This window comes from Mesoplodon mirus, assembly GCF_964341445.2.
Source record: "Mesoplodon mirus genome assembly, chromosome: 1".
In the NCBI taxonomy this organism is placed as follows: domain Eukaryota; kingdom Metazoa; phylum Chordata; class Mammalia; order Artiodactyla; family Ziphiidae; genus Mesoplodon; species Mesoplodon mirus.
The window spans coordinates 5,157,236-5,185,015 of record NC_138976.1 but is presented as its reverse complement, the minus strand read 5'-3'; the positions used below and the strand labels follow the sequence as shown (position 1 = coordinate 5,185,015).

The 27,780-nt window shown below is 50.1% G+C and overlaps 2 protein-coding genes across 22 annotated transcripts in view; both read left to right on the top strand.

Annotated features, from left to right (window-relative positions):
• Nucleotides 1–726: 726 nt before the first annotated feature.
• The window catches only part of PRRC2B (proline rich coiled-coil 2B), a 92,149-nt gene continuing 65,095 nt past the window's right edge, over nucleotides 727–27,780 (top strand). For 20 of the 21 annotated variants that reach the window (XR_014293259.1, XM_082611979.1, XM_082611988.1 and 17 more), the window contains exon 1: nucleotides 727–925. The gene's annotated coding sequence lies outside the window, so the exon portion shown is untranslated. Of the gene's footprint in view, nucleotides 926–2,797; nucleotides 4,704–27,780 lie in introns of those variants that run through there. The other variant, XM_082611983.1, reaches the window with a different exon arrangement.
• Nucleotides 17,093–19,848, top strand: LOC309801392 (calicin). Its single transcript, XM_082616209.1, has one exon. The coding sequence runs from the start codon at nucleotides 17,595–17,597 to the stop codon at nucleotides 19,359–19,361; it is 1,767 nt and encodes a 588-aa protein (XP_082472335.1). The 5' UTR covers nucleotides 17,093–17,594; the 3' UTR covers nucleotides 19,362–19,848.

The window sequence follows — 27,780 nt, the reverse complement described above, 5'->3', positions numbered from 1 at the left end:
TTTTGTCTTGCATTCACACAAATACACAAACACTCAAGAGAATTGGTTTATCATGTTTCATCTTACGAAAATGGAATAAAGTATCTAGACTGTGCAACAACCTTGCTTTTGAAGTAACAATGTATTATTACTTCAGTTTCCGTTCCGTGCTTACATCAAATACGTATTTTAACAAGATCCGAGCTTACGGTCTGGGAGCAGGCGCTGCGGCTCTGCAAGGGGAGGGGGCGGAGATCCGGGCTCTCACCCCTCCCTTCCCAACCCTCCCTGCGTCAGGGCCTCACCCGCCCCGGCCCCCTCCAGCCCAGCCCCCCTTCTTCCGGACCTCTCTCCCCGCCTCTCGCCCCAACCCCCTTCACTGGGCCTCCTCCCCTTCCCAGCACCCACCCCCCGATCCCTCCCCCTTCTCTCCGCGGGCCCCTTCTAGGGCCCCCACCCAGGGTCCCCTTCCCAGGCCCCTTCTCCCGGCTCCGTCCCCTAGGCCCTCCAGCCCCTCTTCCGGGCCTCTCCCGCGAGCCCCTCCCGCTCCCAGGCCCCCATCTCTCATACCCCTCCCCCTCCCGGGACCCCAGCCTCCCCTCGGGCCCGGGGGCGGGGCGGGCGTCGCGGATCCCGGGAGGCGCGGCAGGGGGCGCTGCGCTGGCCGAGGCGCGGTTGCGGGCGGCGGCGGCGGCGCCAGGAGGAGGCGGGAGGACGCGGGGGCGGTGGCAGGCGGGGGGCGGGGAGCCGAGCGCGAGAGGGAGGCGAGCGGCTAGACATAGGCTCCGAGGCTCCAGCGAGCGAGCGACGAGCGAGCCCGGGAGGGAGGGAGCGAGCTAGCAGCCGCGCCGCCGCCTCGCAATCCGCCGCCATCCTGCCGCCTCCGCGCCCGACCGCCGCCCGACCGCCATCGCCCGGCCCAGTCGCGCCCGCGGAATCAGACCAGGTGGGCCTGGGGCGCGGGGCGGCGCGGGCCGGGGCGGCGGCGGCGGCGGCGGGCGCGGCGCTAAGATGGAGGCGGCGCGGCCCGGCCGGCTTTGTCTCGGCGGCGGCTGACTGACAGCGGCGCCCGGGCCCGGCCGACCTTTGTCCGCGAGCGCCGGGCTCGGCCCGCCCCGCGCCGCCGCCGTTCGCCCGCGGGGCCGGGCTGGGGGCGGCCGGGGGGCGGCGGGCGGTCAGCTCGCCATTGTTGTGGCGGCGCCGCGCGGCTTGGTCTCGGCTGACTGCGGGGTCGGGCCGCTCCCCCCGCCGGGCCCGCAGCCCCCGCCGCCCCCGCACCCCGGGGCCAGGCCTGGGCGCAGCGCGGCGGGGGGCCTCCGGGGGAGGGGCCGTCGGGGCGGACGGGTCCGCGGAGCCCCCGGAGTCGCCTTTCCGCCCCACATTTCGGCGGCCGCGAGTGCCTCGGCGGTCGGGGGCGTCGGGTCTGGTTTCCTGCCGCCCGGCCCCATCTTGCTTCCTAGCGAGAGCGCCTCCGGGGTGCAGAGCCGGGGTCGCGGCGACCCTCGGGGCCGGCGGTCGGGGGTGGAGTCGCCTAGCCTTTTCGGATCCCCCCGGGTGTCCCCGAAATTGATGGTCAGGGGTTGCTGGCCTGTGTGCCAGGGACAGGGGGTTCACAGCCGCCTAGACGGCCGCGGTTTGAGTGCGGGAAGAAGAGGATTATTTTCAAAACACTTAATGCTCTCTTGCTGAAAATGTTTAATAATAAACAGGATGTCGCTGCTTAGGGCCTGCCAGATGGGTTTTTTTCCCTCCTTTCCTTTTTCTTAGTTTCCCCCCCCCCCTCTGCCTTCTAAGTAAAACCTAGCACTGTCGAAATCGCGGGCCTCTGAAGAGTGTATTTGCCTACATAAAATTGGAAGGCGTTTTTTCCCTTTTCTTTTCTCCCTCTTTCTAAATATCGTGGGAGGTCCGAGCCCACCTTAGGCAAGCCGAGGAGGTGTTTTTCAGGGGAATGGTTCGCTTGAAGGAAGTGGGAGAAGGGGGGCTGGGGGAGGCTCTCCGGAGTGTGTCATTTGCTAAATGGCTGCCCGGGAGAAACCTTTAGAAGGCTTTGGTTTACAGGATTGTTAAATTGACCCTGAGATTTTTTTTTTCCTTTAAGGTTTGGTATGCATTTTAAGTGCTTTGTATATTATAATCTCGTTTGGTTTTTGTAATCATCCGTTTGAGGTCTTAGCATGGTTTCTCCGAATACAATTGCAGCCATCCAGCCCTGTGTGCGCAGTGCTGTGGTGGAAGGTGGGACTGGGGAGGCCCAGGCTTTGGGGTGCAAATCCTGCTTCTGTCGGAGAACTCTGGAATTCTCACAGCCTTCCTTGGCATACGTAGGGACATTGCGTCCTCCCCCTGAAGATGGTGAAGGACCTAGAAGAGGGCCTGCTACACAGTTGGTGCTTAATAGTTGCTTTTCCTATGGCTGTTTGTGTGCCTGCCCTCAAGTCCTAGGGTGGAAGTTAGCCACTTGTGGTACCACCCGTTGTGCTGAGCCGTCAGGTGGATGCCACAGGTGCTGGGCTAAGGCATGGCCAGGGGAAGACTTCAGGGCACAAAACATCACTGGGTTCTTGCTTATTCCGTGCTGGGCCTCTGTGGGGAGACAGGGATGGGAAAGAGAAGCATTTGGAGCCCTCAAGGACTACATAGACCTGGGCTGTGTGGTGGTAGGTCTCTGTCCTTGGATCCGAGGTGCCTGCCTCTTCCGAGGCTGTTCCTGCAGCTCGGGTTAAGGCACAGCAGAACAGTACAAGATGCTAAGCACAACAAGCAGAGGGCCAGGGAGTCTCTGCCTCTTGAGGATAACTGTTTTCCTTTGGGAATGGCAGAAAATCATTTGCTTGTTTGGGCAAGTGTGTCTCTTGGAACCTGGATTCGGGTCGTCGTTGGGTTACCGTACACAAGTTTCAGTCTCAGCTCCTGCATCTGTAAAATGGGAATAATTATGTCTTGCCTTGGGTATCTGTTGGGTCCCTTGGGAGCCTCACATACTGTTTGCAGCAAAGCACTTCCGTCCACGGGAGGATGATGAAAATGTATGTTTTCGGTTACCTAGTTTTCTGGTTTCTTTCTCCTAGTTCCTGATCTTTTTCTCCTGTTACCTTGGTTGGTGGAACCACCCCCAATTCTATCCACAGCTAACGTTTTGATTTTGCCTGGAAGCACCAGAATGGCCTAGAAGAGCTAGGCTACTCAGCCAAATCTGGGGTGTGTGCTGTTTATGGGAGACCATAGGAAGGACTGAGGCTAATACTCGGGAGACTGACCCCAGTCTTGGTCACGGATGAGGGCTGAGACCCAGGTTACCTCTGGGCCAAACCTGTAGCTTGTTTGTAAAGGGCCTTGGAGACAACTCTGCTTGGACATACGGTGGTTCTGCAGTTAGTGGGAAATTTGTTTTGGTTCATTTTGGCATTCCCACAGACATCTTGGTTGTGTTTTGTTTTGTTTTGTTTTTTAAACCTCCTTGGAACCTCCTCCTGGCTGTGTGACTGAGACATTTTAGCGGGTCAAGTCATCCTTTTCCTGCTTCTTGCCTCTTGGCCCATTCTTTATATTTGATTTCAGTCTGGCTCTGCACTGTTGGTTAGCTGGTTGGTTAGGGGAGGTGATGAATTAGCTCCATCTCCCACAAGCCTTTTTGATTACCTGTGAATTTCAGTTACCACTGGCTCCCTAGTGCTGCTTGCATGGTGGAGGGGCCTGTCATGCCCTGCAACATTCTGGGTCCTCTCCGGGCTCCTTCAAGTGCAAATGGGTAAAAGGAGAGCCTGGGGAAGGAAGAGCCGGAAAACCTTGGGAGAGAGGAATTTCAGGAATGGCAAGTCAGAACCAGTTCCTGCACTGTGTAGTTGCCTGGAGCCCAGCGAGGGATGTTTGTTATGCCTTTTGGTTGGTCCATCCCCCCGCCCCCTTTTAAATTTCAGTTCTTTTTTTCCTGAAGGATTATTTTATTGTGCTTTCAAGATTTTTTTTTTTTTTTTGCCTTGCACAAAGTACTGACTCACGTTGCTAATGGCTGTATGCTGGTTGTATGTCTCATTATTCTGCTGGTTTAGGATTGTTCATTTCTATGTTTGTTTCTGTTTCAAACCAGAACAGGCCAGTTGGGCCAGTACACGTATTTCTAAATTTGATAATGAGGCTTCTCTACTTTCAAATGTGCGTGTCTTGTTATGGGTGGGCAGGTGTTCAATAGGGCCCATCTACACTAGATTTTAAAGCGATGCGTTTCCCTCTGAAGAATAAAATTTCCAGCAGAGATCTGTCGGGGTTTGTGTCTTGAAATCTCATATTTTAGTCAGGGCAAACTAGACTATCTTCTTTTCCAATCATAACTTGATTTCTTTCCGAAGATCCTTTTCTGGGGCTTGTACAGACTTGGGAACCTTGGGTCTGTCATTTGAACAAATAAATAAAGGCGTAATCTGAAAAATATATGTATGTATAACTGAGTCATTTTCCTGTACACCTAAAGCTAACACAATACTGTAAAGCAACTATACTTCAATTAAAAAAATAGATAAACAGCGAGGATTTACTGTATATCAAAGGGAGCTACATTCAATATCTTGTAATAATGTATAATGGAAAATAATCTGAAAAAGAAAAAAATATATAACTACATCACTTTGCTGTACCCCTTAAACTAACACATACTTTAAATCAACTATATTTCAAAGAAAAAAAGAAAAAAAGGCGTGGCCTGTGGTGCTGGAGATGAGAGCGAGGTGAGAGATGGTGAGCCTTCTGGTGAAATAAAATTGTTTATGACAAGCTTTTGGGTGTACAAAGTGCCATTTGAACCGGCCTCCTCCCCTGGGAGCGCGGAAGACCTGGGCTGTGCTGTCGGTGATATCACCGAGTCTCTGTGGGTGGCACGTCGGAGTCTGCTCGGGGAGGGAGGCCTGCCCTCGTGACTTGAGCCAAAAGTCTCGGTCGAGTTTGTTCTTAGCTGTACTTGTTGATTTTTTTGTTTTATTTTTTTCCGTGTGGCCTGAGCTGAGCGCTGGGTTGCTGTGTAAGGTGCCAGCAGCGTGGTTGGCCTGTAAAGCTTGTGCATGCAGCGGGAGGTGTCTGTGGGCAAAGTGCGGTCTAAAGTTGCCGGCTGTCCTGGTCTTTCACGTTCTTTTTCAGATGACTTCTTTCCGCTCTCACCTCTGCAGCTGGTTTTGTAGCTCTGCTCTGTATCCTTTCTTCCTCCTTTCAAGAAAACTACCAGCCTTTTTCTCCTGTGGCGGTGCAGAAGCAGTATGTATTGCTTTTAGAAGTCACTGCCGAACATTGGCCAGGCATGGTGCGAGGCCCTTTAAGTGCGTTTTTCCCCCATTCATAAAAGGAACATTTTCACTGAAAAAAATTTTGCAAAATAGTGAAAAGTAAGTATAAAGACAAAAATAAAAACAAAAATCACCTGTAACCTCACCATCCAGAGATACCTACATTAAGACTGATGTATTTCTTTCCTTTGATTTTATGGTTTTTTTTTCAAAATTAGAAAAATATACTATCTACACTATTCACAGATCATATAGTTTGTCTTAACGTTCTAGTATGTTTCTCTGAGTTACTGAAAATATGATTTTTTAATGATTGCATAATTGCTATTATATGGATATGCCATGATTTGCTTAATTCTCTGTTATTAGACATTTAGGTGGTGGTTACCCATTTTTTGTTATTATAAACATAACTTTAGGGAGCGTCCTTGTGCGTAAACCTTGGCTTCACGTTGCTGATTATTTCCTGCAAGTGGAATTTCCCGGTCGGAGGGTGTGCAGGCTCCTGCTTTGGCTCTATCTGGAGCAGCACCAGTTTCCTCCTTGGTCACTCCATCTTCAGCCTTGGGCACAAGGCAGCCTCCTTCGCGGACCACTGAGTTCTGGGTGTCTCAGTCCTGGCGAAGCCTTTTGATGAGTGGGGCTTGGGGTCTTACTCCATTTCCTGGTATGAGTCTGGACGAGTGTCTTGACTTAAACGTTTATTGTTCTGGGGACGCAGATGTGGATGCCCCACTTGTGTTCCTCAGGAGCTCATGGTCCGATGCGGGGAGGCAAGCACCTCCTTACAGAGGCCTTCGGGAGCTCCTCAGCCCAACTCCATCATCACCTGCCTGTTGCATCATCTTTCTTACCCCTGTTGCTTTTCTTTTTTTTCTTAAAATACTTACTTATTTATTTGGCTGCGCTGGGTCTTAGTTGCGGCACGCGGGATCTTAGCTGCGGGCGTGCGGGATCTTTAGTTGTGGCATGCGAACTCATACTTGTGGCGTTTGGGATCTAGTTCCCTGACCAGGGATCGAACCTGGGCCGCCTGTATTGGGAGCGTGGAGCCTTAACCACTGGACCACCAGGGAAATCCCCCCTCTTGCTTTTCTTTACAACTCTTTTCACAACTTTACAGTTTTTTAAAACAATTATTTTATTGTGGTAAAATACACATAACAAAATTTATCATTTTAACCTTTTTTTTTTTTTTTTCTGCGATACGCAGGCCTGTCACTGTTGTGGCCTCTCCCGTTGCGGAGCACAGGCTCTGGACGCGCAGGCTCAGTGGCCATGGCTCACGGGCCCAGCCGCTCCGCGGCATGTGGGATCTTCACAGACCAGGGCACGAACCTGCGTCCCCTGCATCGGCAGGCGGACTCTTAACCACTGCACCACCAGGGAAGCCCCATTTTAACCATTTTTAAGTGTACAGTCCAGTGGCATTAAGTACATTCACAGTGTTGTGCAACCACTGTCCATCTCCAGAACTTTATCATCTCAGTAAATTGAAACTCTGCACCTATTAAACACCCCCCCCCCCAATTCCCCCTGCCCTAGGCCCTGGCAAGTGTCATTTTACTTTCTGTCTCCATGAGTTCGATTAGTCTGGGTCCCTCCGATAAGTGGAATTATCCAATCTTTGTCCTTTGGTGAACGGCTTCTTTTACCTAGCATAATTTTTCAGGTTTATCTGTCTGTGTTGTTGTGGCATGTGTCTGGATTCCATTCCTTTTTAAGGCTGAATAATATTTCGTTACACACACACACTCCACATTTTGTTTATCCATTCACCTATTGATGGGCGACAACTTGGAAATAGATGTTTTTTTAAATTTATTGAATTGTCCGTCTGCCCCGGTGGAGTGAATGAGTGTCACATGAAGCAGATTCTTTTGCTTCCATTCCTCCCTGTGCTCTGTGTCTCACACAGAGGACACTCCATCAGCACGTGTAGGATGAGCTATGGGGCTACTTAAGGGGGTCTGGTGGGAGCCCACCGAGAAGTCGAGCCCACCTCAGCCTGGGTTCCAGTGGTCAGAGAAGGCCTTCTGGAGAACATAGCAGACTTGAAGCAAGCACCTCTCACAAATAGTAAGCGAGCCCTGGAGTATTAAAAATGTGTTTCTAAGTTGAAATCAGAAATGCATGGGCCACAGAAGAAAGCTGGTGGGTCAGCTTGCTTTCCAGAGCCCCAGGCCCTTCGACTGTGGACGTGGTGGGAGTGCTCTGGTGGGGCGGGGGCCAGGGCCACCCAGGAGGCAGGTAGGACTTCACCTCCAGTCATTGAGTTGATTCTCCCAGCATGCTTTGAGCTCATCTCTGGGTGGAATGGGGGGTGAATGTCACTGCATGACCAACTGGAAAAAGGAGGTCATCTCCTGCGCTCTTTCCACGGTTCCTTTGTGTCTTTAGAGCTTTTTTCGGCAGGTGTTGTTTACATCCAGTTCAGAGCTTAGAGAACTGCTCTGTTCTAGGCCGTGCAGAACATGCAGGCCAGTCTGGGAGGGCCGACCTGTCAATGGGACTGAATGGGCTGAGTGTTCAGAAATAGTTGGGGAGAGTGGAACGTTGCCCTGGAGCATAAAGTGGAATTCTTTCTGATACAAAATTAATTACAAAGGTATACTTACTGGAAAAAAAAATAAAAAGAAAAGAAAAAGCAAGGGTACATAGAAAAATGAAAGCTCTCCCTTCTGTCTTCCCAGGTGGTAGCCACTATTTATGGTTTGGTGTGTTTATCCTTCATGTGAATATGGCCCTTTGAAGGCAGGTTTTTTTTTTTTTTTTTGCGGTACGCGGGCCTCTCACTGCTGTGGCCTCTCCCATTGCGGAGCACAGGCTCCGGACGCACAGGCTCAGCAGCCATGGCTCACGGGCCCAACTGCTCCGTGGCATGTGGGATCTTCCCGGACCAGGGCACGAACCCGTGTCCCCTGCATCGGCAGGCGGACTCTGAACCACTGCGCCACCAGGGAAGCCCTGTAGGCAGGTTTTTTAAAGAGCAAAAATGGGATCATACTAGTCTTTCTTCATTTTTAAACGTATCATGAGCATTTTTCCATACTAACATATACAGATCTATCATACTGTTAATGTTTTAAAAATAATACTTAGGAGGTTTTTAAAAAATATGCAAGTGTATGGAAGAAGAAAACAAAAATAGTTCTTAATCCCTTGGCCCAGATATTCCCAGTTGACTTTTTAAAAAAGTAGTTAGAAAAATTCAATCTGTATTGAAAAGCATAAGGGTTCCTCTCCAATCTCTCTGAAAGGAAACCATTATTTGAAGTTTCTTGTGATTCCTAATAGAAAAAAAAATTATGCACATTATCCATGTATATATATATATATATATATATGTATATATATTCTTCTTAAAGCAGGTTGCCCTTTTCACTTAATGTCTTGGTGTGCTCTACGAGGGCCTTTATAGATGTATTACATCATTTATTTTAGTAACTACGGAGAATAGTCTGTGAATATACTTGATTTATCCCATTTCTATTGGTGGACAGTTGGGCTGTTTCTAATTTTGGGGTATTACTCAATTTTGGTAGAATTCAGTCAAATTTCTCTTCAAAAACATGTAATCTGTATATAATAGCATGTGAGAGCGTGTTCCTGTAGTGTGGACTCTTCCTGTTGAGTAGCGTTTTGGTAAGAATTCTGTGAAACTCCTTTTCAAAAAACTGTGCCAGCTTATATACAGTAGTACATGAGAGCGGGTGTTTCTGAACTGAGGGCTTTCTTAAGTGAACAGCTTTTGGGGGTCATTTTGGGCATGCACATTTCCCAAATTAAAAGCAGTGGCTGTTTCAGGCTTCCTGTAGTTGGTGTAGGATCTCAGGCTGTGATTGGTGTGCACACGTGTATCAGAAATGGTGTTTGCTGTGGACTCCCAGGGCTGAAGTGGCCCTGTGCCTCTCATTAGGTAAGGCCAGTGGGGGAACCGGCGGGGGGTTGTGGGGAGGGGCACAGGTAGCCAGATCTTAGGTTGATTTTCCTTATCAACTAAAATGATGGTACTTGGCACAGAAAGCCTGGCAGAGAGGATTCAGAGACCTCCTCTGTTTGCAGTTCTCACATGGCCCTTCTGGAGATTTCTGAGGCTCGCGTTACAGCCCTTGGTAGTCTTGTTGTTGCTAATGCATCTTACTGTGGAATTGATCCGGAGGCCTGTGCTCTGTTGTGTTCAGTTCTCAACTCAACCACTTGGCCTCCGGCCCCGACTTTCCCGGCCTGGCTATGCGAGGAGATCACACCTAGTGGGCGAAGTGACTGTGGACGTGAAGCCCCTGGAAACGCCTGGGTGGTATTTCATCAGGCTGGGGCCTCTGGTGAGCTGAGTGCCCCGGGGAGGTGCCGACTGGCAGCGCTGGCCCTCGCGGGCTGTTAACTGTTAGCGCGAACCTAGAGAGAAATCTAGAGAGAAATCGCGGGGAGAGTTGGGGATGCCTCTTTCCTGAGGGAGAGTAGCCCTTGCCTTTGATGGTCAGCTGCCTTCAGGTCCAGGTTCTTCCACTTGCAAGCTGGGTGATTAAGATTATTTAATCTTTTGGAGTCTCTGTTCTCTTTCTCTGCAAAATATCGTAGTAACACCTGCCTCCTAGAATTGGGGGAGGATTCAGTGGGTCCTACGCTGAAGTGTTTCTAAGGTGCCTGGCACAAGGCGAGCAGGCTCTCAGTAAACAGTAGCTATTAATGGTTCCTGGATTCAGCACTGGCCGAGGGCCTGGGGGGTTGGAGTAGGCAGGCTTATCACTTGGGGCTCTTTTGTTTACTAGATGCTGGCGTTTCTCATTGTGTGCTAAGCCCTGTGCTACATGCTGAAGATTTAGACCCAAGTCAAACAGCCCCTGCCCTCGCCTCCAGGAGCTCAGACACCTTACCAGGGGTACCAGGGGCCTCCCCTTGGGGCGGGGGCGTCGGGGCTCCCCCAGCAGGAGCGTTTGATCACTGGCTGCTGCCCCTCCCTGAGTTGGTTCTGTTCTTGGAGAGTTTTAGGTAAATGTCTTGAGAGGAATGAAGATAAGGTTTGTTCCAGTTCATGGCATCAGGCAGACAGGAGTGTTCATTTCTGCTGTTTACACCTTCCTTTACCCCTCTCTGAGCCTCTGTTTCTGTATCTGCCGGGTGGGGATGGAACCTGCCTCTCAGTGTTGCTGTGAGGATGGCACCTAGTCAGCTCGGAAACAGGATGATGTGTTGCTACTGTATTGCTCAGTTTATCTAGATCTTGAAACAATGTAACAGTAACAGTACAGGCTCGTTACAAAAAACCCAAACACGCCAGAAGTACACAGAGTAGCAAGTAAAAGTCACTCCTTGCCGCTAGCCTTCAGAGTGAGATGATGAGTGCTGTCTTGGAAACAGTTTCGTTTTCCAGTAACGGGAATGTTGTAGCTGAACGTGTGAGTTTCATCCCTGAAGTGACCACCGGAAAACAGGAGATACGAATGTTTATAGGTGTACTTAAGACATTTCATATGTGTTTTACCAGCATTGTCACTTCAGTCCTTTCCTGCCTTCTCAAGGAAAAAAGAAAGGACCATGGTAATTTTTTGTTCACCTGCATGAATCCTAACGCTGTGTTGGTCATACTAGCGGCGGGAGAGAGTAGCTTTTAACCAAGTGCTGCCCTCCAGAGATCTGAAGGCAGTGTGATGAGGTTTTGATGTGGGAGTTTGGGGTACGGGGGCAGGGAGGGCCGTGTGGTCTGTGATGTGGACTTGTTAGCGGAAGGGGCAGCAGAGTCTGTGATAGTTCAGGAACTGGGGAGAGATGATGGAGTGGTTGTAATGCCCGTTGATCGTAAATAACCAGTGAGTAAAGTTGGTGTGCTTAGGTGAAGGCACATGTTCCTCTTTTCTTTTGCTGAAATGACAGGTTGGCCTCCTTCTGAAAGCCCCTGGGCAACACTCGGCCCTGATGTTTGGGTTCTTCCTTTTCATAACTTCAGACCTGCTCTTGCCTGATTGGTGACCCATGGACTGTCACCATCCTGGGTTTCCTCTAGAGTCTGAGGCTTGGAGAATAAATAGCATATGGGTTCCGGGGCTGTAGTCCTTTGGGCTTGTTGGAGATCATTTAAACCAACTCAGCCCTTTTAGCCGCCCCGCCTTCAGTATATTTTCTGAAGAAAATAAATATTTGGTTTTATTTTCTTAAAAGAGAAGGTGGCTTGGGGGGGGGTTAGTTGTTGAAGAACCATCTCTGTATCAGCAGACAACCTCCTGCATGTGGCTCAGCTCTGAGATGGCGTGATAGAGTGAGAAAGGGCGCACGGCGACACCTCGGCCTGGTACTTCACCGCTCAGCCTCCGTTTGCCCATCTAAGTGGGGCCGACAGTGAGGACAGCCACCCCGGCGGTTGTTGGCAGGATCCTCTGCACAGCTGCAATCGCTGTTCCTCCAGCCTGATGGAGTACTTCCTCGCTCTGATTAGTGGGAAGCGTTACCATCCAGGCGGAATGGTTTGTTGATAAGAAGTCTCCTTTGGGACACCTCTTCTGCCTCGTGCAGGCTGAAGGTGGGAGGCTGCAGGTGGAGGAGGGCTCCTGGAAGGCGCCAGGGTCCTGTTGTTTCGAGTGAACTGGGCCCTGCACCCCTGTGGGCTTTCGCTCCTGGAGGGCATCTGCCTCCTGTGGTGGGTGCCTGATTAGAGGTCGGGGTCTGCCGCTGGTTTCTCAGGGCAGGGTCGCAGTTCTCATCTCCTTCCTCACCTTCTGTCTGCCCTGCAGTTCTCTGGGCACAGACTAAAAATATGCTTCGTAGAAATGTCAGGTGGTACACGAGTATTGGCCCAAATGTAAAGTTACACGTACCGGGATTTGGGTTGTAGCATTGTCTGTCACAGCACACGGTTGGAGATGATTTACACGTCTGTCTGTAGAACATGGGTAAATAAAATGTGGCACAACTATGCTGTGAAATACTAGGAAGGCATTAAAGAGTCTTAGATTGGTATGTGTTTTCTTGAACAGATGACCACGGTGTATTAATAAAAGAAAGCAAGTTGTAGCATAATGTAGCAACAACCCACATTTGTAGAATAAAACTTGAAGACCACAGATTGCTGATAGTTTTACATGGGCTGAGAAAAAAGGCGTGGAGGATATCCACCAAGTTAACATTGGTTACCTTTTGAGTTGGATTGACTAGTTTTGTATATTTTAATATCATTTGAATTTGTTATAGTGAATGTGTATTAGAAACACTTATTACTTACAGAGATAACTAATTACAGAGGTAACTCATAAGTTTAAAGAAAGAGACATGCCTATGGGCCAGGCCCAGGGGCTGGTGCATTATTGGCTTTTTCCTGGCAAGAGCTTCCTCTTCCTCCCGGCTCCTTGTTTACTCAGACCCACCCCGAGTGCCTTGGCTTCTGGTGCTGGGACCCTGATGATTCACAGGAATCCAGCCAATTCAATCATGTCTGTTTATGTGTCAGTGGTCCTCAGAAACTGCTTTGTTGATCTGGTTAGAAGGAACAATCCAATACAAATCCTGTCTCCAATTTCTGTTCTCTCCTAAATCAGATTTTATAATATAGAGCATAGATTTTTAAAAAATATTTATTTTATTTTATTTATTCATTTATTTATTTGGTTGTGCCGGGTCTTAGTTGCAGCTGGTGCGCTCCTTAGTTGTGGCATGCAAACTCTTAGTGGCGGCATGCATGTGGGATCTAGCTCCCCGACCAGGGATCGAACCTGGGGCCCCCTGCATTGGGAGCGTGGAGTCCCATCCACTGCACCACCAAGGAAGTCCCTTTTCCTTCCTTCCTTCCTTCCTTCCTTCCTTCCTTCCTTTCTTTAAAGCTTCAGGTCATTTAAAATACATGACTTCTTACTAAAAATCTCCAGTTCATATAACCAAGGGGTTTACAACTTCTCCTTTAAAAGTTATATTCCTGGAACTTCCCTGGTAGTCCAGTGGTCAAGACTCTGTGCTTCCAGCTTCCAACGCAGCAGGCGTGGGCTCAATCCCTAGTCAGGGAGCCAAGATCCCACATAGAACATAGATTTTGATGGCATTTGCAGAGTGCTTCTCACTTGCTAATTCACCATTATTTGGAGGTGGAAAAGGAAGGAAAAACGGAAATAGAGCTATGTGTCATGTGTTTCTTTTATTTGCCATGTCCTTGGTAAATTTTGCCCCTGGGCAGGGAGGCCTGTGTGTGGCACATCTGTCCAGCTGTCCATCCCTGGCTGTATATTGAAATTGCCTTTTTGAGTTTTTTATTTAAAATTTTTTTCTACTTGCTAATAAGTTAACTGCATATTCAAAAGGTGAGATAGCCCAGTAGCTCTTTGCAGACTGCAAATAGATTTCTAGCTGGAGTCGTCTCAGGCTTCAGCTCAAGCCTGTGTGCCTGTGAGCTAGGTGGGTAGGGACTGACCCCACTGCTCATGAAGGAAGGAGCCGTAGCAGTTTAAGTTGGTCACTAGTGATGACGTTGGTCACTGGAACCATCGGGCTAGTGCTGTGCTTAGGGAGACTCAAGACAGACCCCTGTGGCTGAGGAGCCCAGAGCCCACGCACACGCTGGGCCCACCGGACCCTGTGTTAAGAGTAGAGTTCCTATGATGCGGTGCACCCTGGGCCAGACTTGCCCTGCACATTCACCACAGCCCCAGGGGTACACCCAGAGCCTGGGCCTACTGTGGATATTTTATTCTGGGCCTCGGGGCCCTTTGGTGGCTATCGTGGACCTCATAATCGCAGTAGCAGGTGTTTCTCTAGTGCCCACTGAGTGCCAACACTTCTGGAGCAGTGCCTGGATGTCAGACTAACCTGGGTTCAAGTTCAGGCTTTACTATGCCCTAACCTGAAGATAGTGACCTTGGGCTAGTCATTTAACCTCACTGAGCCTTGGTGTCTTGTCTGTAAATCGAGGGTACAAATACCTTTCTCATTGTGTTTTTTTTTTAAATATATGTTTTTATTAGTTTCTGCTTTATAACAAAGTGAATCAGTCATACATATACATCTGTTCCCACATCCCTTCCCTCATGCATCTCCCTCCCTCCCACCCTCCCCATCCCACCCCTCCAGGCTGTCACAAAGCACCGAGCTGATCTCCCTGTGATCTCCCTGTGCTCTGCGGTTGCTTCCCACTATCTATCTACCTTACGTTTGGTAGTGTATATATATGTCCATGCCTCTCTTTCGCTTTGTCACAGCTTACCCTTCCCCCTCCCCTCTCATTGTGGTTTATCTATTTTTTTCTTGTTTCAGAGAACTGCTGTTTTAAAATTCAGCTTTATTCAGATGTATTCATTAAATTACTTTTGGCTTTTTTCTTTGTGAATTGTTTCTGCTTTCCTTTGTGTTCAGTTGTGTCTTTTTTTCTGACTCCTCATCAGATGCTTAATTTCATTCTTTTCTGTTAGGAATTTTAAGTTTTTAGATGATTAAATTTCCTCTGAGAACAAATTTGTCTCTTTCAAAAGTTTGGTGTGTAGTGTTCTTTTCTCCATCTGTGCTATTTTCTAGGTATTCTGCAGCTATGGTTTTGAATTCCCCTTTGAGTCAAAAGTGTTTTAAGATGGAGGTTTAAGTTTTCAAACTGATAGGGTTATTTTTTCTTCTGCCTTCATTATATCTTATTCTGTTGCACTGTGGTCAGAGATTTTTGCTTTTCAGAATTTGGGGTTTTCCTTAATGTCTCATTTGTAGTCACTTTTTGAACATGTTTGCTGATCTCCCTTGATCAGATCATCTGTTACTGTCTCTGTTACTGTTTTGAGTGGGCTTTGATCTATCAATGTGTAGCGATTGCTGTGTTTTCCACTTAAAATGTTCTCTTTTTTTCATTTTAAAATTGCTCTGCAAATATAGGTTCATGCTAGTTATATTTTCATTATGGATTGTCTCCCGACCCATGTGTTTGTTCTGCTTCTCACTTTTTTGTGTCTGGCTTCTTTCGTTCAATGTTATATATTTGTGAGTTTCACCCATGTAGTTGTGTGGCGTTTATTCCTTCTCATTTATTTTTTTTCCAGTTTTATTGAGATACAGTTGACAAGCTGTACAGCATAATGATTTGACTTACATACACTATGAAATGATTACCACAGTAAGTGTAGTGAACATCATTTTATTGAATATATGGATACAAAATTAAAGGAATAGAAAAAAAATTTTTTTCTAGTGATGAGAACTCTTCAGATTTCCTCTCTAACAGCTTTCATATATAACGTACAGTGTGTTAATTATATTTCCATGTTGCACGTCACATCCCTGGTACTTATTTATCTTATGACTGGAAGTTTGTACCTTTTGACCACCTTCATCCAATTCCCCTTCCCCCTCCCTCCACCTCTGGTAACCGCACATCTGATCTCTTTTTCTATGAGTTAGTTACTTAGTTACATAATTACTTGGTTTTTGGAGTATAATTGACCTACAACTCTGTATTAGTTCTTGGTACACAGTATAGTGATTCACTATTTCTGTGCATTTCGAAATGATCATCACGATAAGCCTAGTTGCCATCTGTCTGTTCCTTCTCATTGTTAAATAGTATTTTGTTACGTGAATATAATATTTATTCATTCTAGCCGCGATAGACTTTTAGCTTGTTACCATTTTGAGCTATTCTGGATACTGCTGCCATTAACATTCTCACACATGTCTTTCGATGCGTGTGTGTATGTGTTCTGTTGGGTTCATACCTAGGAATGGAATTGCCAGGTCACAGGGGAGGCGTATGTTCAGCTTTAGTGGATGGCTGCCTGTCTTCCAGAAATGGTACCAATTGGCACAACACCCACCAGCAGCGCAGGAGCCGTGTCCTCCCTCCACAAGCTCACCTGCACTTGGCGTTGTAACGATGTTAGTTCTCCCTGCACTGATCTCTAGATTCCATGTAATTCCAACCAGAATCCCAGCAGGCTTTTCTTTCCTTGTTGGTTGTTTAGAAATTGACAAACTATATGAAATTGCAAAGGGGGCCAAGAATAATCAAAGCATCCTTGAAGAACAAAGCTGAAAGGACATATTACTAGACGTCAGGACTTCGTAAAAGCTACCATAAGTAAGGCAGCACAATGTTGGCACAGGATAGCCGAATAGACTGATAGAATAGAACAGAGATCTTGAAACAGACTGCACATAAGTGGTCACTTAATTTATGACGAAGGTGCCACTAGACAGATGGAAAAGGTGGCCTTTTCAAAAAAAAAAAGGTACTGGGAAAATTGGATTCTCTGTATGGGGGCGGAGGGAAGAATTTTCTACCTCAAATCGTATCCAGAATCAGTTTTAGGTAGATTATAGAGCTAAACATGAAAGAGAAAAAGAGAGCTTCTAGAAGAAAACAGGAAAGTACAGTCTTGGAGAGGACAAAATTCTTTAAATAGGACACAGAAGGCGCCACCAAAATAGAAAAGAGTGACAAATTGAACTGTCTTGAACCTTATATCTTCTACTTTTTACAAATGCTTCCATAAAATGCAACAAATACTGTTTTATAATTGCCCAGATACATTAGATCATCCGTTCCGTTTATCCCTTGGAACCCTCTGTCCTGCTCTCATCAGGACAGTTCCTCTCTTGCTGTAGTGCAGCTGCCATCTTGGGCTTCCTGTGGTTGTCACTCTGGTCTTGTCCCTCTGTGTTGGATCTCTTGTTTCTTTGATCCTACGTGTATGTATATCAGTTGGGGAGTGTGAGCGTCAAATAACAACAACTGTCTTAAGCTGCGTTAAACAATAAGGAAATTTATTGGTTCAAGAAAGTAGACCTCCAGAGGTGGGCAGGTTCCGGATTGGTTGGTCCTGTGTGAGGTGTTGTCCCTAAGGAACCAGGTATCTTATTTGTGGTCACTGGCAAGGGGGGTGGGTTTCTCCCTTAGACAGGCATGCCCCTCCCCCAAGCTGGGTGTGGGTCAGCCTCCCTGCTGCTGTCTGCCTGGGAAAGGACTAGTTCACTTCCTCTGGCCTTCCTTTCCGGCCTTCCTAACCCTCTCCACACCACCCCTGCCCAAACTGGCTCTGACATTCCAGAAGCAGCCCTGAACTGAGGTTGAAGGTCCCAGGTGGGAGGTGTGACCCATCTCTGAGTTTCCTCCTGAGTTCTGGGCCCTGACACTAGGCCCTGGCAGGGCATCTGGCCTTGGCAACTCAGGGTCATCAGAGGGGAGAAAAGCCCTGTGCCTCTGAGAAAGGCCTCTGGGGGGCCTGCATTGTGATGACCTCATCCACTCTGTGACATCATCCTCTCTCCCACCCCCACTCCTCCCTGATCAACTGCTCTGCAAACAACCATCAGTCTGAATCCCAAAGGCCTGAGAAAATCTGTTCTCCAGTACCTGCTGCTGTTCTGCCTCAGCCAGCAAGAAGCACCATGAAATTGGAGTTCACTGAGAAAAACTACAACAGTTTCGTGCTGCAGAACCTGAACAAACAGAGAAAACACAAAGAGTACTGGGACATGGCCCTGACTGTGGACCACCATGTCTTCTTTGCACATCGCAATGTGCTGGCTGCGGTCTCTCCACAGGTGAAGAGTCTCATCTCCAACCACGACGTGAAGACCACTGATGAGCTCTTTATCACCATTGACCCCAACTACCTGAGTCCGACCACGGTGGGCCAGCTCCTGGACTACTTCTACAGCGGAAATGTGGTAATCTCAGAGAAGAATGTGGAGGAGCTGCTTTGTGGGGCCCAGTATTTCAACATACCACGCCTTCGAATTCACTGCAGTGACTTCCTGATTAAGTCCATCCACCGTGCCAACTGCTTGCGCTACCTCTTCTTGGCTGAGTTGTTTGAGCTCAAAGAGGTATCAGACTTGGCCTACTCTGGCATTCGCGACAACTTCCACTACTGGGCCAGTCCTGAGGCCTCCATGCACTTCATGCACTGTCCACCTGTCATCTTCGGCCGCCTGCTCCGAGATGAAAACTTGCATGTGCTCAGTGAGGACCAGGCTCTCAATGCACTCATCGATTGGGTATACTTCCGGAAGGATGAGCGGGAGAAGTGTTTCAAGAAGTTCTTCGATTACATCAATCTTAATGCTGTCTCCAACAAGACGCTGATGCATGCCAGCAACAAGCTGATGGGCATGGAGAGCAGCTCAGCCCACACAACCCTGATTGAGAGTGTCCTTGTGGACCGCAGGCAGGAGAGGCCAACCAGCCTGCTGAGCTACCAGCGGAAAGGGGCCCTGCTTGATGCAGTGGTCATCCTAGGTGGCCAAAAGGCCCACGGCAAGTTCAACGATGGACTGTTTGCTTATATCGTTCAGGAGAACCTGTGGTTGAAGCTCTCAGAGATGCCCTATTGGGCAGCAGCACTTAGTGCCACCTCTGCCGGTCGCTACATCTACATCTCTGGTGGTACCACTGAGCAGATTTCAGGGCTGAAGACGGCTTGGCGGTATGACATGGATGACAACTCCTGGACCAAGTTGCCCGACCTGCCAATTGGGCTAGTCTTCCACACCATGGTGACCTGCGGGGGGACAGTGTACTCAGTGGGTGGGAGCATTGCCCCAGGGAGGTATGTCTCTAACATCTATCGCTATGACGAGTGCAAGAAGGCCTGGTGCCTGGCAGGGAAGATGAGCGTCCCTATGGACGGCACAGCCGTGATCACCAAGGGTGACCGGAACCTGTACATTGTCACTGGGCGGTGCTTGGTGAAGGGCTACATCGCCCGGGTCGGGGTGGTGGACTGCTTTGACACCGACACTGGGGACGTGGTCCAGTGTATCACCTTCCCCACTGAGTTCAACCACCGGCCCCTGCTCTCTTTTCATCAGGACAACATCCTCTGCGTGTACAGCCACTGGCAGAGTCTGGAAATCAACCTGCAGAAGATAAAGGCCAACAAGACAACTGCCTTGGTGCCTCTCTTGCCCAACAGCTGCCCCCTGGATGTGTCCCATGCTGTATGCCCCATTGGAGACAACAAGGTGTTTGTATGTGGAGGTATCACCACAGCCAGTGATGTCCAGGCAAAGGACTACACCATCAATCCAAACGCCTACATGCTGGACCAAAACGCAGGCAAGTGGAAGACCCTGGCCCCCCCCCCAGAGGCCCTGGACTGTCCTGCCTGCTGTCTAGCCAAGCTACCTTGCAAGATTCTTCAAAGGATTTAAACGGCTTTTTAAGTGGGAGAATAAGTAAATGCATTATTATTCACAATTTAATGAGAGAGAAAGAGAAGAAGATGGCCTGTTGGTTCCTTCTTAGTCTTTGTTTGGCCCTAAAGGTGGAGATGCTGGGCTACAGCTACCCCCAGTGGGGAGAAGTTCACAGCCACTCTGTCACTGGAGGAATCCAGGCTGAGGCTGGAAGAGTCCCTGATGTGTGGGATCAAGGCATCTCCTGGGTAGTGGCTCCCAGTGGGTGGAAATTCAGGGCTACTCTGTCACTGGAGAGATCCAAGCAGAGACTGGAAGGGAATCCCTGGTGGGTGAGATTGAGGCATCTCCCAGGCACTGGCCAAGGTGATGTTTGGAAGGCCCCCTATTCTATACCCCTGTAGTCACCTTGCGGGCATCTGCTAGACGGACAGTTAACGCATTTACTTAGAGTTGTGAAGCCTCAGACTCCTCCATCACTCATTTCCCTTGAGTCTGCCTAGGAAGGCAGGGGAGGGCCAATCTCAGGTCTGGGAGAGGAGCCTCCCGGGCTGGGGAGGGGGAAGGCAGTGTGAGCCAGGCTCAGGGATGCGGGCAAAGGGAGTGGGGTTGTGGTAGGAGGGAAGGCAGGGTTACTTGGCTGTTGTGTTGGGCCACGCAGCTGTGGTGTGTTTGTGTCTTATTTGTGGGGAAGTTGGGGGTTTACTTAACAATTGTTTCCAGTAAGCAAGGTTCATTGGGAACTTTCTCCAGGAATACAAGTTCTGAGGAGCTGGGGGTGGAAGAGAGCTGAGTAATGGGAGAGAAAAAGGAACCTGCATCTCTGTTGGAGAGAAGATTGGCGATAAGGCGAGATGACGGGGTGAGAGACAGGATGGTGTAGCAGTTAGGGGTCTGGACACTGGGGACAGATGGCCTGGTTCAAATACCAGTTCCATCACTTACTGGGTAATCCTGGGAAAGCTATTGATATCTCTGTGCCTTAGTTACCTTCTCTGTAAAAGGGGGACAATAAGAGCGCCTACCTCACAGGGTGATGTGATGTGCAAAATGCCTAGGACAGTCCCTGGCATATATTAAAGTGCTTTGGGAGTACTTTTTGAAAAGAAAAAAAAAGAGGCATGAGGCAAGGGTCTAGGGTCTTGGGTCTTTATATTAAGTTAGGTTCCATAAAATGTTCTTTGAGATTCCTACCTCAAAGTCTTAGTGAGCTCTCCTCAATTCTAACTCCCTCTTCCCTTTCATTCGTGTACTTGCATATGATCCTCAACAATTTAGAAGAAACTGACTCACGTCCTCGAACACTATATATAATCCTCATTCACCCATTCACTCGTTCATTCATGAATTTACTTGTCCACTCATCAGTTCACACACACACACACACACACACACACACACACACACACCCAGTCACTGAGGCCTCTCTGTGCAGGTCCCTGTGCCAGTGTGTATTACACTTACAACATGGCTCATTTTGGACTCACTACATACATAAAGCCCCACAAAGCTAGTGGCGACTGTATTATACAGTGCAGGATACTTTACATATCCTCATGGTTCAGATCTGCTGCATCCCCTGCCTTTTCCCACTCAGTCCTGCTCCACCTGCCTCGCAGCGTCTTCCTGACTTCCCTGACAGGTGGCCTCCCTCTTCAAAGCCTACCGCTCTGCCCAAGTCTTACTTTCCTCCTTGGAGGCCAGGACCTTGGACGTCACAGCTGACGCGCTCTCCCCTGGAACTTCTCCCACGTTTCTCACTTCTCCAATCCTGGGCAGCCCCCGCCTCTGCTCACTTCATTGCGTCCCCCAGCTGGAAGAACAGGGTCTTACAGACCCACGCAGCTAAGCCCAGCTGCCCCATCAGCACCCCAGCAGGCTTGGCTGACCCCAGAGTCACCTCTTATGACACTAGATGCCATTCCCTAGTGCTGATTCTCCAACCTTCTCTGGTGTCCTGGGGCCCGGCCCTTCCTTTCTCTTTCTTCTCAGCCACTTACCTCTCATTCTGCCACCAGAACTCCAAAGAAGTAGAGATCAAATTACCTAGCACCATAAACAATCCCTTATCCCCCAGAGCGTCTGCTTTTCTGCACCTCAGAGGAAGAGGTGTCCTTCCACGACTCAAAGCTGACCCCTCCCTGTCTCTCTCTTTTTTTAAAAAATAAATTTATTTATTTTATTTTTTATTTATTTATTTTTGGCTGCGTTGGGTCTTCGTTGCTGCATGCGGGCTTTCTCTAGTTGCGGCGAGCAGGGGCTACTCTTCGTTGTGGTGTGCAGGCTTCTCATTGAGGTGGCTTCTCTTGTTGTGGAGCGTGGGCTCTAGGCGCATGTGCTCAGTAGTTGTGGCGCACGGGCTTGGCTGCTCCGCGGCATGTGGGATCTTCCTGGGCCAGCGCTCGAACCCGTGTCCCCTGCATTGGCAGGTGGATTCATAACCAGTGCGCCGCCAGGGAAGCCCCCCTCCAGGTTCTCTAGTTTTTTTATTTGCTTTCTGTCTTTTAGTTGAGGTCTCAGACACAGCTGATTGGAAACTGGGTGGGTGGGTCAGAGGGGGCTCTTGGGAATGGGGTGGGTGGGTGAGAATCCACCCTTTTATTCTCCAGCCCCAAGGTCTGCTCTGTAGGTTTTCAGGAGAAGGCTCCCTCTTTGCCAAGGGTGTGGAGGGAGGTAGGTAATTGGTTTGTCTACCAACTCTCCTGGGGGGCCAAGAGCAGAGGGAGCCTCAGGCGCCTCTGGTTTGCTCCTCAGGTTTGTACTTAGCTTCTTTTTTTAGCTCCTTTCCTCACCCCCGCCCCCTTTGACCCTGGTGATCTCAAGTCTAGACTTTTCTTGTTTAATTTTTGGGGGGGGGGGGCGGGCGGGCAGGGAGGCGATGTGGAGGCTGGTTCTTGCACACGCAGGCTTTCTGCAAGTGCTCCCAGCTTTACCCCGCCCCGTTCCCCCCCCCCCCGCAGTCTTACAGGGCACTCACTACTCTTAGGACCTTCCCAGCTCTCTGGGGTCCTCAGTTCCTAGGATCTATAATCTCCTAAATCTATCACTACTTATGTCTGTTCTCTGCCAAAATCGTCCCTGTCTTTGGGGTCTCTCTGTTGTCATTTTAGAGGGTTTTGGAAAGGTGAGCTATAAATGCCTGTGGTCCTTCTGCCATGTTTAAACAGAACATCCCTGTTTTCTAGATAGTTTCTGTGAATCAAGTGGAGCTGAATTAGGGTCATTTCTGGGGTGTGTGTGCACATGTAGATAAGTACACAGTCACATTTATGTACGTATGTGTTTGCATAATTGTGTGTGTGTCTGTCAGTTATACCACTTGGCTGCCACGTGATCAGCGGTGGTTGTCTTTTTGTGTCAGAACATCCAGAGCTACCGTTTGCTGTAGAGGCTGCAGAGTATTGTGAGGCCCTGAAGAAAGGGTGGGTTGGGGTGTCTGGTCGTTGGTCACTGCCTCCTTTCAGAAAGTGAGCTCTCTGTCCCTGCTTTCTTGAGAAGGGAGGGAGCCTGAAGGAGCAGAGAGTAGCGGGGCGGGGCGGGGGGGGGAGTGACAGGGCCTCTTTGAGGGATCCCTTGTCCGTGTCGCCGAGTTCTCATCACACCTCGGGGCCGTTATCTCCAGTTCCCGCAACAGCCTTCCGAAGTAGAGCTTCTGTCCCCACTGTGGCATTTGGACTCACAGGCTCTTTCCGTCCTGGCAGTGTGTGTGGAGAGAGAGCTACTGCCTGGAGGAGGGAATTCATCCTTGTGGGGAGGGCTTGTGCCGGGGAGTTCACATAGGCAGCAGTGGCTGTTACCTGGTGGATGATGGGATCAGTCTCTCTCTCTCTCTCTCTCCCCTCCTGTGTTTTTTCAGCAGTGAATGTATCTGTGAGGACCTGGGGTTTGGGAAGGTGGAAGGAATGCTTTCTCCTGGGCTAACGAAAAGCACTTCCTGCCAAGTAGTCCTCCCTCTTCTAGCGCCCAGATTCTAGCTGCTACAGGTGACGTCATTCCTACGGGAAGGTTTTGGGTGTAAACAAAGTCCCCGCTGGCCGGGACAGCATCCTGCGTGTGCTTGTGCTTGGCCTGTCTGCAGTACTCTCTAAGCTTTCCTTAAAATCATTTTCAAAAGTTTTTTAAACAAAGAGCAAATCTGTTTAGAATTTATGTAGTGTTTTATGACCTTCATTGCTGAACTCTTGAAATAGGAAAAAAACCACAGTAGACTAGAGTAGCGGCATGGTGGCCCCTGAATTTAAGTGACTTGTGCTGGTGAAGAGACACCCAGCAGTGTGACTGGGAGCTGGCTGATGGGTGTGACCACTTTTGATTTTTTTAAGGCTTTGCAGTTTTTTTATATCAGGCGTGTGTATTCCTTTTGTTCTAAAAATGTTATGGGTGAACGAATGAGCGGGACCGGGATCATCCACCTCCATAAGGCAGGCAGTCCTAACACCAGCGTGTGGTTGCATTGCACATCCCTGCTTATTGCCCTCAAATGGGAAACCTTGAGACTGGGGGCAGTTTAGTGCTGTGTAAAACGTGGTCACAGTGGAGTGTTGATCTCGAGGGTTTTCTGAGCATTAGAGTGCATCTCTGTCTCCTGAGAATTAATTAAAGGGGTCCACAAGCAGATCCTAAACACCCGTGAATTTTCAGTCGTGGTTTTGAACGTCTGCTCTCTGCATCAGGGCCCTTAAGCTGTGAGACGTCAAAGTGTGGTCCGGTTCCTGGAGCCCCAGGAGCCCCAGGAGCCCAGGAGCCCAGAGGTAGGTGGGAAGTTGGAGGGTTCGCTGGTCGCGTAGGAGTCTGGAAGGGTGAAATAGTGTTGCAGGGCTGATGGTGGGGCGGAGCCAGGGTAGTTGCCTGAAGGCGAGCGAGAACTGGGTCGCGTGTGTTGTGTTCGTTCTTTCATTTATTCCTGATGTCAGACCTGTGAGGTGGGTAACAGTATATTCATCTCCGTTAAGGCAACAGGGAAACAGGCGAGTGTGGAGGCAAGATGCAAACCCCTGTTTTGGAGACATGAAAGTGGCAGGGGATGGGGTGGGATGAGACTGGGTGGTGGTTTGGGGCCGTGTGTTGGCTTAGAGCAGCGGTCCCCAACCTTTCTGGTACCAAGGACCGGTTTCATGGAAGACAGTTTTCCCATGGATGGGGTCTGGGGGGTGGGGTGAGGGGGGGCGGCTCAGGCAGTGATGCCAGTGCTGGGGGAGCGGCCGATGAAGCTTTGCTCACCTCCTGCTGTGCGGTCTGGTTCTAGTTCGCGGCCCAGGGGTTGGGGACCCTTGGCCTAGAGGGTTTGGATTTGACCCCGGAGCAGTGGGATGAGGTTGGAGGTGTCTGAGCAGGTGCTTGTGACCTGGTTTGGCTCTGGTGGAAGGGTTTAGGGCAGGGCGGGGAGTGCTGGCTCTGACTGAGGCTCAGGGAAGCAGGGGTGGGGCTTGCAGCCCCTGAAGTGTGCATGAGAGCTGGGGACGGGGAAGTGCTCTGGCCCCTGCAGCTCCGCCCTTCTAGTTTTAATTGCTGTAAGTTCCTAAGGTGTTGCTGTTCCCTCAGAGGTGTGGGCCTCTTCGGGTGGTGGCTCCAGTCTCCTTTAACCCCAGCCCTTTGTTGGTCCCTCAGGCCTTTATTTTGCAGGCAGCTTGTTCTTGGAGAGGTTTGTGCTGGCCTGTCCCGCAGAAACCTCACCTGCCTGGGCTCCTGCAGGTGGGATGCCTGGGCCCAGGCTCCAGCTTTGCAGGTGGGCCAGCTCCTGCCTCCTAGGGGCTGGAGAGGTGTGGGGCCCTGTGCTTCTGGTGGGCCGCCCTGGTTTTCTGATTGGGGCCCTGTAGGGAGCCCCTGGAAGCTGGAGGTGTGGAGTTGGTCATGCTGTGGCTGAGTGAGGAAGCAGAAGCTTCCCTGCAGACCCAGGTGGGATTCCCCATCCCCGCCCCCCACTCCTGCCTCGTCCTGGGGCGTAGTCCTGGGGGATATGTGAACCCCTTTTTGTTGAATCCATTTTACTGTGATGTATTCTTTTCCACATCTGATTCTCCGTTTAGACTAGGAGTCAGCCAACTGCAGCCCCAAATCCAGCCCCCCTCCTGTTGTTGTAAATAAAGTTTTATTGGAACCCAGCTCTGCTGCTTTGTTTATGTCTGTGGTTGCAGCAACGCTGGGCGGTTGAGTGGCGGTGATGCAGATGCTGCCCTCTGGAGCCTGCTCTGGAGGGCGGGCTGGGGTCTCGTGGCGTCCACACCCCCAGCAGCTAGTAGCTCTGGAGAGCCGGCCGCACACATCTGACAACTTGAACTAGGTGATGTAGCGCCTCCCCCATGTTGAAGGTTTTTTATGTTTTTTGGCAGACATTGACGTGTTGGAGAAGGTTGGAATTGTTTATTCATCCTGTACCCGGATTTTGTGGGGGATGGTTCTTTATGTTCTGAGTGAGACTGGACAAGCATACTGTGTGACGACCAGGTCCTCTACTGGCCCCCGTGCTTGTCTCCTGACCTGTTTACCCGGGCTGCTCTCAGCTCCCCTTCCTGTTGGATTATGCTTTCCTTTGTCCACACCCCGGTTGGGGGCTTCTGCTTGTGTCTCGAGCCAGTGGCGCTTAGTCCGAACGTGCTGTTTCTGTAGCTTGTGGGTCTTCCCCGGTGACCGACCACCTCCGCTCTGAGCAGGTGGGGTCCGGGCTGGAGCTCGCATTGGGTCCTTCATTGTCGGTGGTGATGGCTCCAGGTGTCCTGAGGACTGAGGACTGCTTAGGAAAGCAGGGGATGTGACCAAATGTTACCGGACTCAGGGAGACCTGTGAAAAGCCTGGGTTTGCCCCGATGTAAATCTGGCTGTGGGCAGCACTGGCGTGTATAAAGTGTTCATCTTTGAACGGCTTGTCCGGTCCAGTCATCCGTGCAGTCGCCCAGAAGGCAGCCTTGAGCTGGCGCCGCCCCATGTCAGAACCAGTGCACTCGCCCTCCCATAGACAGAGCCTCAGCAGCCTGGCGTCAGGGCCCCTCTGTGGCCTGGTGTTCCTGCCTGGGCTCCAGCCTGTGACCCTGGGCAGGGACTTCTCTGCCCTGACCTCACCTTAGTGTCCCCCTCTGTAAAGCAGGCTGATGACAGTAGTGTCCTCTAGAGGATGGAGGGCAGTGAGTGTCAGCAGGATGCCGGCCTGCCTTGAGCTTGGAGCTGGAGCGCTTCCCCCGGGAGTCCCCGGCTGGGCGGGCGTCTGCCGCTGGCTGGTACCCAAGTGGGAGTGAAATGAATCCTGTTACTCGGAAATGGCTTTTGATAAGCTGGAGGGCGGGAGGTCCTCCCTCTGGTGGACCGAGAGCAGGCGTCTGGTGACCTGCTGGACGGCTGGGCCTACCGTCTGGAGGCTTGGGGCCTGGTGACTAAGTTGCCTTTGTTGGTGAATCTTTCTGGTTGTGTCGCTCCAGCAGAGCCTGGGCCTCTCTCAGCACTTCCGTAGGTAACTTGCCAAAATGGGCAGACCTGGAATTGTGTTAAAATGTCCTTTTCTTCGTTCCCCAAAGCTGTCTTCACACGGATTTGGGGTCCTTCTTTCCTCTGTTTCTTGTAGGCGAGCCGTTTTCACATGCCTCGGCGCCCAGCCGGGGCCTCAGGTGGCTGCGTGGGAAGGCAGGCTTCCAGCAGTGGGGGCAGGACTGGCGGACGGCACTCCCTTGGCTTGTAGCTGTTTTATATGTAATACTGAGGTTCCACATTAGATCTTGTTTAGGGAAAAAAAAAAACAAATGAATTCTGTTGCCTAGAAAAGGAAGAGCAAGCAGCGTGAAAGCCGTGGCTGTGCTCCAGGCTTGGTCTGTGCTGCCTGCAGAACCCGGTGTCTCAGCTGGTTCGTCTGGATCCAGGCACGAGGCAGGCTGGAATGGACACGCCTCTGACCCACCCAGAAGCGTGTTCCCTGCCTCCCCAGCTTCATGACTCACACCCACATGTTTGCCTGCAAGTCTCTCTGTTATCTGACAGGCTAGTGGAGTGAGTGTGTGTGTGTGTGTGTGTGTGTGTGTGTGTGTGTGTGTGTGTGTGTGAGTGAGGGAGTGAGTGAGTGAGTGAGTGAGACTGGTGATGTTTATGAAAACCGAGGGGCAAGCAGAGTAGCCAGATGGGTGTGGAGCAGAGCTGGGCCCCAAACTTGACACCGATTCGCTGGAGGAGATACATAACCTTCATACCGTTGGGGAAACCAGAGTGTTTTTATTTGTATTTTGGATTTGTGTCCAGTGAAATCTGGCTTAATAAATGAACCCTTGCATGCCCTGAGGCTGGCGTCTGTAATCTTGCTTTGTAAAGGGCCAGGTAGTAAATAAGTTGTTGCTTTGTGGAACATGTGTGGCCTCGTGCGCATTCTTTAGGCTGACTGTGATTTGCCCACCCTGCTCTAAGAGAGAATTGGGCTGAAGGATGTCCATCTGTGCAGTCTGACTGTGGAGCATTGCAG

Bases quoted from the DNA above. Each gene is read 5' to 3' on its own strand.
- LOC309801392 (XM_082616209.1), top strand. From the start codon at position 17,595: ATGAAATTGGAGTTCACTGAGAAAAACTACAACAGTTTCGTGCTGCAG.